At 35.9% G+C, this 9689-nt stretch overlaps 1 protein-coding gene and 1 pseudogene across 1 annotated transcript in view; both read left to right on the top strand.

Moving 5' to 3' along the window:
* The first annotated feature begins 570 nt into the window (after positions 1–570).
* On the top strand, positions 571–1466 carry LOC103257097 (annotated as a pseudogene).
* Positions 1467–9084: 7618 nt separating this feature from the next.
* LOC103257088 (olfactory receptor 9G4) overlaps positions 9085–9689 on the top strand; it is a 2504-nt gene continuing 1899 nt past the window's right edge. The window contains exon 1 of the mRNA XM_008054822.2: positions 9085–9120. Coding sequence (XP_008053013.2) covers positions 9085–9120 — 36 coding nt within the window. The remainder of the gene's footprint in view (positions 9121–9689) is intronic.

The raw sequence follows: 9689 nt of genomic DNA, 5'->3' as shown, positions 1-9689 counted from the left end.
AATTTTTATTGTAAAGATGTGGGATACATTTCAGGGTTAGGTATACAAGCATTGATCATGCAGGTACCCTTGTTGATGAGGTATGACCCTCCCTCCCCTAGCAGTTTGTTGCAGTTCTATTCACAATAGCAAAAACACGGAACCAACCGTGTTGCCCATCAACTATATGTCAATATATGGTTAGAATAATATTATATTTTTCCATGCAAATCTCTGGAAAAAGATAAAAGAATTCAAATACCTGCAGAGAAATCAGAAGGAGAAAAATCATATTTTATATCTAAATATATTCTATATAATATATAAAAATTATATTTAGAAATTATATGTATGCTATATTATATGTCTAATAACTGACCCTGCAAGGCAGCTTAGAACTGATCTCCCATCTGTCCAAAAGAAATAGATTCTGTTCAGCATAACAGCAGCTCACAATGAACAACATAAATGAATCTGTTGAATTTTTGATTATCTAGAATGGCAAATGATGGGGGAAACATAGTGATACCTCAAATCATGACATATTTATTAATCTTTTCACAGGAAAAAAAACACAGGAGCTCAACAACAATGAATGAGAAAAATTTCACTGAATTAAAGAAGTTTATCCTTTTAGAGTTCACATCAGACTCAGGGTTATAGCTTCTTCATCTTTCTCATCATTTATACCATCAGTCTCTTAGGGAACATCACCCTGATTTCTCTGATCTGTGCTGTTTCTCGTCTTCACACACTCATGTATTTCTTCATTGGAAATCTGTCATTTCTGGATCTCTGGTATTCTTCTGTGTATGTCCCCAAAATTCTGATAACCTGCATTTCTGATGACAAAAGCATCTCCTTTGCTGGCTGCCTCGCTCAATTCTTTTTCTCTGCTGGATTGGCCTATAGGAAGTGATAATTGCTGGCTTCCATGGCTTATGACCGCTATGTGGCTAACTCCAACCCTCTGCTTTATTCCCATGCTATGTCCCCAAGGTTATGTGCTAGTCTTGTTGCAGCTTCAAACCTTGGTGGCTTTGTGAACTCAACCATCATCACCAGTGAGACATTTACCCTGAACTTCTGTGGCAACAAAATCATTGATGATTTCTTCTGTGACCTGCCCCCACTTGTGAAGTTGGCCTGTGATGTGAAGGAGAGTTACTAGGCTGTGCTGTATTTTATACTTGCCTCCAATATCATTGCTCCCACTGTTCTTATTCTTGCTTCCTACCTCTTTATCATTGCAGTCATTTTTGAAGATCCAGTTTACTGAGGGTCACCTCAAGGCCTTCTCCATTTGTGGGTCTCTCCTGACAGCCGTCACTTTGTACTATGGGACAATTCTCTTCATTTACTTCCGACCAAGCACTAGCTATGCCCTGGAATGGGGTAAAGTGGTGTCAGTGTTCTATACTGTGGTGATTCCAATGTTGAACCCTTTGATCTATAGCTTAAGAAATAAAGATGTCAAGATGCCTTGAAGAAAATGTTTGATAGATTTAAGTCTTCTTAAATAAAAATACCTGGTAAGTAAAAGTTATATTTTTTTAACAGATCATCTCCATGTCATTGTTATCAGCCTGTATTCCCAGAAATAAGTAAAATATGCAAAAACTATTTCTTAAGTTGGCACGAATGCACCTGAATGTATTTTTAAAAAATTTTTATTATAAAGATGTGGGGTACAATTCAGGGATAGATATACAAACATGATTATGCAGGTACCCTTGTTGATGAGGTATGCCCCTCCCTCACCTAGCAGTTTCCCTCAACTGCCATTCCCACCATCCCCTCCCATGACAGTTTCCCACTACTGCCAATTGCTTTCTTATAGCATTATAATTGTTCAAGTTCCGCTTATGAGTGAGAACATATGGAACTTTGTTCTTTGTTTCTGTGATAAATCACTGAGTATGATCGACTCGAAATCCACCCAAGTAACTGCAAAGTCCATATATTTTTCCTTCTTTATGGCTGCATAATATTCCGTCGTGTATATATACCACATTTTTTTAAATCCAGTCCAGCTTCGATGGGCAACACAGTTGGTTACATGTTTTTGCTATTGTGAACAGAGCTACAACAAACATATGTGTGCAGGTATCTTTTTTGTAGAATAATTTGAGTTCCTCTGGGTATATTCCTAATAGGGGAATTGCTGAGTTATACGGAAGGTCAACTTCCACTTCTTTCAGAAATTGTCGCACTGTTTTCCAGAGAGGTTGTACAAGTTTGCATTCCCACCAGGAGTGTAGAAGAGTTCTTTTTTCTCCACATCCTTGCCAGCATCTGTTGTTTGTTTTATTAATGATGACCATTCTTACAGGGGAAAGGTAGTGTCTCAATGTGGTTTTGTTTTGCATTTCTCTGATGATGAGTGAGGCTAAGCACTTTTCCATGTTGGCTGTCCATATATCTTCTTTTGAGAAGTGTCTATTGAATGTATTTTTTAAATAAATGAGGCTAGAACAATGGAAAAACAGCTATGCTTGCTAACTTAAGACAGTCCATAAATTTGTTGGGAGTCTGAAAAACTTGAAAGAAAACACATATAAAAAACTTTATTTGACACTTCATAAGTTTCTTATAAAATATTTTAAACTATAAACGGGAGCAATATAACTGGTTATGGAAGCATTTCAGGATTTATTAATTAAATGACTTATTTCAAATTATGTAGTTAGTTGATAAGAAAACAAAAATGTAAACCTAGGATTTACAAAAAATTAAAATTAAAAAAGTTCCTTACTTGTTAGGAAGAAATGTAAGTTAGAAGTAATATTTAAATATAAACTGCAAAATGCCCCTAGAAACAAGCTTATTTTTTTTCTTTTCTACCTCTCTACTTGACTTGCCATGATATGAAGATAGCAGATATCCTTGGCAATAGATGAAGCTCTACCATAAAGTAGAGAACAAATATCAATATTTAGACTCATGGTGAACTTTGAAGAAAAGAGAGTATTGTATTTTCCTGAGCAATTAAAGAGTAAAGGGAGATGTAAATAAAAAAAGACACAGATGCAGATAGCTAAGTAGAACCAGAGAGAGATTTTAAAAAACTTTTCTTTTCAGGCAAGATTCAGAGTGAAAATCTCTGGACAGAGTAGTGGCTGATGACAACTGAGGATCTATGAATGCTTGAATTTGGTGGGTTTTTTTTTCAGTTTTATGTATGAATTAATTAAAAATTATGGAATATATCATTGTGCTATATCACATTTCCTAATGCTAGTAGTATTTTTATATATAAAACACGAAGCTCTTTCAATAACAGAAAAAGCCCTAGCATTCAAAAGTGAGTGTATTAGTTTGCAAGTGTGCTACAACAAAATAGTTCAGTCTGAGTGACTCATAAACACAAATTTGTTTTTTCACAGTTCTGGGGGCCAGAAGTCCAAGTTCAAGGTGCTGACAGGATTGGATTCTTCTGAGGTCTCTCTCATTGTCTTGAAGATGGTTGCCTTCTTGCTGTGTTCTCACTTAGTCTTTTCTTTGTGCACTCTCATTTCTGGTGTTCTTCTGTATGTCACATACCATTTAAATAAAGACACCAGTCAGATTAGATTGGAACCCATCCTACCTGCCTCATTATATTTTAATCATCTCTTTAAAGGTTCAACTCCACATGCAGTCAGATTTTGAGTACTGAAGTTAAGGCTTCATGTGAATTTCCAGGGGACACAATTCAGATCATAACACCAGGGATGGATAGTATTTTTCCACTGAAGGAAACAAAGAAGGGCGATCTGAATAAAGAGAAGCACATGCAGCAACAACAACAAAAATAGAGCACCTGATCCATTCTAGGAAAGTCTAACTTGTACTATTTAGAGAAATTCAACTATAACACATACTCGGGGATTATATTGTGATTTAGCTTCATTAAGAGAGATAAATTTTAATAAAACACTGCTCATTTCATCATATACTAATGAATACATCATCCTCAAACTGCACGTGAACTCTAATTGTGTCTTTGGAGATTGAGGTACATATTTCTGGGCTGCTGTTTGGAAGATGTCTCCAAGGACTGCTGAGGAAATGAATATATTGGGTCCAATGAAGGCACACAAAACACCAGAAGGGAGGGAAAAGGTGTCATTTCCAAGAACTGGTCTTCCTTATCAAAGGTAAGCATCCAAAGTCAGAAACAGTGAGCTAGTTTGGCCTCTCTGTGATCTTACCTGTGACCAGAAGGAGGAGGTTGCAGAGTCTGGCATGCTTATCAAAGGATCATTGCTCTGCTTCTCTTCTCTTCTCCTCTCCTCTCCTCTCCTTTCCTCTTCTCTTCTTTCTCTTCCCTTCCCTTCCCTTCTCTTCTCTCTCTCCTAAGCCACATTCTATTCATCTTACTGCATCTAGAATTTGAAATTCAGTTTTATATTTATGCTGGACCATCATATATTCACTTACACATTGGAGATGTCAAGAGGACAAACAATATGACTTACTTTTTGACTCCAGTGATTGTGCAGGAGGAAGACCTGCATATAATATTTTCACTTCTTGGTACTCATTTTTAAGTGCCAGAATTACACAGTCCTTCCAAAGAATTTTTCTTGTCCCAGTGATGGGAACAGGAAACAAGCAACTCAGCTACTACAGAAGAAGATGCATCTGATAGTCCATTCTGTAGGAGATACTATTGCATGACTGACTCTGGCACTTCATGCATCTCTTATTTCACTTTCAGATATAATTGCCCATTTATTTCGAATTCAAATGAATTTGAGTTCTTGGTACACTCTCAGGGATATTCACATGAAGATAGATTTTGTTCTGAATTTTGAGCTAGGTTAGAATTAGACAGTTCTTTGGGAAAACCAAGATAAATCTTTCAAGATAGAAAGGTGATTAACAAATCATTCATTTTAAAAATATTTATTAAGTGCCAGTTAAGTACTAGGAAATGTTCTTTGTGCTGGGATACTGAAATTAACAGAACAAAGAGAATACTTTGCCCTGTGGATGTTGAATTCTGGTGAGGAGGAACAGGCAATCAATTTAATAAACAGGAGTTAGAAGAAGGCAATAGATGTGGGGGATTATGGAGTAGAATCTGAGTAGAGTAATAAGGATTAGGGTTATTAGTGGGAAGTGAGCATTGAATTTTAAAAAGAATGGCATTTGAAAGGGACAAATGGGCAAGTCATGCAAAAGTCTGGAGAACAGTATTTCAGGCAGAGGAAACAGTAAAAAATCTTTGATGCTGGTGCAGAGATGGCACATTTGAGCAAAAGTGGGCAAATCAGCAAGGCTGGGGTTGAATGGAGGAAGATGCTAGTGTGGTGGACATTAGACAAATAAGGATTTTTTAGGTGAGAGTGACAAACTATGAGTGACCTCTAAGCTATTGCTCCTTTTACTTTGCATAAATTGAGAGATTTTACAGGGTTTTAAATACAGGGGTGCCATTGTCTTATTTATTTATTCAGTTTAATTTATTGACAGCTGTATTGAGACTATACTATAGGGGACAAAGGTGTAGACAAGTTTGAGGCTATTGCAATACTCTTGGCAAAATATGACGGTGGTTTCAACCAAGCTGTAGAAGTGGAGGTGGTAAGAAATGGTCAGATTCGGGATACATCAGGATTTTTTTGAAATATTAAAAAGAGGTAGGAGAGAAAGAGTGCATGTTAATTTTAAAGTTTTGTCTTCAGAAACTGGTAGAGTAGAATTTGAATAACTAGCATGGAGGATGAATAGATCAGTTTTTGGAAGTTAAGATTAGGAATTGAGCTTTAAACATGTTAAGTTTGATACACCTATTACTCATATCTTATTATAGGATGTTAGCACTGGACAGAAACTTAAGCATGTTCTAGTGGTAGAATACTTTTACCTGAGAACCATAAATTCATAAATAAATTCTGGAAGATTTGTGATCCTTCTATAATTTTTGTGCTTTGTTTATATGTATATAAACACACACACACACACACATACGTGTCTGGGAATAATTATTTTTATCATATTCTCAATGTGGTTTATGATCTCTAAAGTATATGAGTCATTAATTATTTGCAGATAAAAAATTAAGGAATACAATCATTACAGATTGTGCACAAGCTAATAGAATTGCGTTTTTAGAGAAGAATGAGAATGCAAATCCTGAGGTGAAAGGAGAATTCAGTTCTCTTCAGTATATTTCATTCTTCACTGCAATCAAAATGGTGACATTATCCCAGGTATCCACATATATTTGTGTATATGAGAATTGATAATCTGTTCTGCCACACTGTATTGCAATAAGTGAGGTTATCTGTTGCTTTATGATAGTCTCTATAAGATGTTAACAAGTTGGTATCATAGCGGGTTGGTGATGGGAAAGGGATCAATCAATTTTTTCATATTGGTGAATTGTGTTCCTGAGGAGAGAGATTACTCTCCTAATTCAAACAAGTGATTAGTGTCAGAAATATGCACCAATTACAGGACTTCTCTATCCTAAACTGGTAACTCCTTTGTCAAATTACATGGCAGGAGTTGACAAAAATGTTAAACTCTATACTTTAACAAGGTTCTAAATGATATCACCATTCTGGTTTAAATGGCTTATTTGTAGACACTTGGCCTTTAAAAATTTTTCATATTCTTATAATTGATAAGCAAATCTGCATTTTTTCCTCTCAGAGTAAAAACAGTATTTTGTAGGTACATTTTCTGCCTAGGCAGTGGGTTGTGCATTTTACATCCATAACATTGATGTTTTCTTATCCTTATGGAGGTGAATACATGCGGGTTCAGAAGTTGTTAAGATACATTTTCCAAAAGTACACAGTTACCTAGTGAGGGAATCAAGTTTTGAACTCAGGTGCCATTTCCACTGTGCAATTCTGTGTGTCTGCTCTTAGAAGGGCTCCCTCATATGCTATGACTACCTCTTAGGTCCATGTGGTTGAATCACTTAGAATGGCCCCACTCACATGTCTGGGGGCTAGCTTACAATCAGCTAGGGTGACAGAGCACAGCCAGATATCTCAGTATCCAGAAAACAAATCTATGCTTATTCACTTGGTGGTGGCAGGATTCCCAAAGTGAGAAGAGAAGCATGAAAAACCTCTTAAAATTTGGGCTTAGAATTCACATGAGATTGCCTATTCTGCAACCTATTGCTCAAAGCAAACCTCCAAGACATTCTAGTCTCAAGGGGTGGAAAAAATAGAATCCACTCTTGAAATCAGCAAAGAATTGTGATTAGTTTTTCACCATACAAAATAGTTCATTGGTTTGTGGTTTAGTTTTGTTTGCCTCTTTCTATTTTAAACATAAGGACTTCGGTACAAACATGTTTTGAATTTGTTATAAAATGATAATGCACACAGAAGTCAGAATGATGACTATAGCGAGCCTTTTAATGGAGTATTTGTAAGCTTTCTTCATGCTTATTTATCCACACTTTCCAAGATTTTATAGTTTCTTGTGTAATATTAGTGATGGGAATAGTGATGAGTTAATACCAACCCATTTTTTGGAAAGATCTGCTTTAGGACTTTAATAGCATTTTAGAAAAAAAATTATATAAGTAGAAATTTCCATTTAGAGGGTAGGTTGAAACTGATAGTCTCTGAATCATGTCTGCCAGGATAAGATTCCAGTTTATGCAATACCTAGCAATTTTTTTCTAGAATTTTTAAGGCCTCCCATTTTGGCCTTTATCAGAAAACTGGCATCAACAGATGAAAGTGGAATTCCAAGAATTTCCAGCAAAGAGTGTACCTTTTAAGTCAGTTTTAGACCTTTAGCCAAAGTATGCTTTAAATAGGCCAAACTGATCATGTTTCGTCCTTATAATGGCAATGACATCAATTTCTACTGGTTCAAAGGATAACGTCTTTAATATGGTTTTCAAAAATTTTTGTGATGTGATGCATCTTTCGTCTCATCCAAGGCATCTCTCACCACCCATCTTTATTTAACCACTCTCAGTTTCTTTGCCTCACCAGTCTCTATCCCATGTGAAAGCTCTGATACATAATTTTCTTATGACAGGATTGCTGTCTCCTCTCCTTATTCCAAAGTCTGTATTAATTAGCTTATCTTCTGAGAAGACTTTCAGCAGTAGTTTAGAAAATTTACTGTATCAATTGCTTGCCATTTTAGAGTCCGAAGAAGAATCATTGTAAATCAAAATTTTCCCAAATTATATTGTATTAAAAACAAGCTTTCCCAGATATGTTTCCTTGTATAGACTGGTGATAAAGTAGCAGAGAAAGTTCATAATAATCATTGAGATGGTGAGTATAATCCAAAGTTTTATACATTATCAATATAATAACCATAAATTTATGCCAAGATAATTCTACTCAAACTTGAGATGATTCAGAGCAAAAATTATAGCTTGCAAGTATATGGCAGCACAGCATTACATGTCTAGCTGTGAGGCTCGTAGGAAACATGAGATTGTTATGGGGAAATTGATCATGTGAGCAACCTAATTTGGATGAAATCCTAAAAGATGAAAAAGTGGTGGAAGAGGGGGTTATAAAGGTAACTGAAAGCCAGTTTATGGAATCTCAGGTGTAGACCTAAAGCATCTGTACTCTGTGTGCAAATGGGAGGTGTACGATATACTAATAGAGAAGTAGAATGATCTGTAAGTCTTCAAGCTGCTTTTTCTGTAATGTCTTCAATCAAATAATGTGCTCACTGAGCATCATTTGAAGTAATAGTAAGGCATGCATATTTTGCTTCCTAAAAAGGAAGAGCAATAGATAGACTGAAAGGTAGAGGTCTCGATTTTGCATTCTAGTTATAACCCTGTCACATCCAGTTTTGCTTATAGATTAAAGTAGAAAAATTAATTGATACATAAATGTACATATTTATGGAATTTTAAAATATTTTAATATATGCATACAATGTGTAATGATCAAATCAGGGTATTTAGGATATCCATCATCTTGAACACATTTATCATTTTTTTGTTTTGGGATCATTTCAAATATTCTTTTCTAGCTATTCTGAAATACACAATATATTGGCATTAACCATAGTCACCCTGCCACTACAGGTGAATGTTCTAAACACTGAAATATATCAATATATTCTCTTAATTTCAGTTTTCTCCTTCTATCGTAATAGCTGGGAGTAATGTCAGCTGGATACTCATACATTGGTCCTAATTTGGTAATTTTTTTTGTGTGTCAGAGTCTCACTCTGTTGCCCAGGCTAGAGTGCAGTGGCAGGCTCATGGCCATTGCACCCTTGACCTGCCGGGCCCAGATGATCCTTATGCCTTGGTCTTCCAAGTAGCTGGAACTATGGGCACATGCCACCATGCCTGGCTAATTTTTGATTTATTGTAGACACAAGGTCTCACCAAGTTGCCCAGGTTGGTGGAAATGTTTTTAATTAGATATATCTTTTTAACTTCTCTCTGAGAGTTTTGGCACTTCAAGATATAAAATGAAAGGGATTCATGGTTTCTCCATGTCTTGCCACCAAAAATTGGGTGAACTAGGCATTTAAATCTCATACCAACTAGAGGAAAGTGGAAAATTAAGCATTCTTAACATTAAAAAAATTTTTAGAGGTTGTAAAAAGCTACACTATTGCCTTACGTAAGAGAACATAAGAGAAAACAACTATTTGTCTATACAAGAGGCAAATGGCTTAACCACTGAGAACATGTACTCTTTTTTTTTGAGTTGGAGTCTCACTCTGTCACCCAGACTGGAGTGCAGCCGCCGCTCCCG

Source organism: Carlito syrichta, unplaced genomic scaffold (genome assembly GCF_000164805.1).
Source record: "Carlito syrichta isolate Samal-C Ts95f unplaced genomic scaffold, Tarsius_syrichta-2.0.1 Scaffold79814, whole genome shotgun sequence".
NCBI lineage: Eukaryota > Metazoa > Chordata > Mammalia > Primates > Tarsiidae > Carlito > Carlito syrichta.
This window is presented reverse-complemented; position numbering and strand designations above follow the sequence as displayed.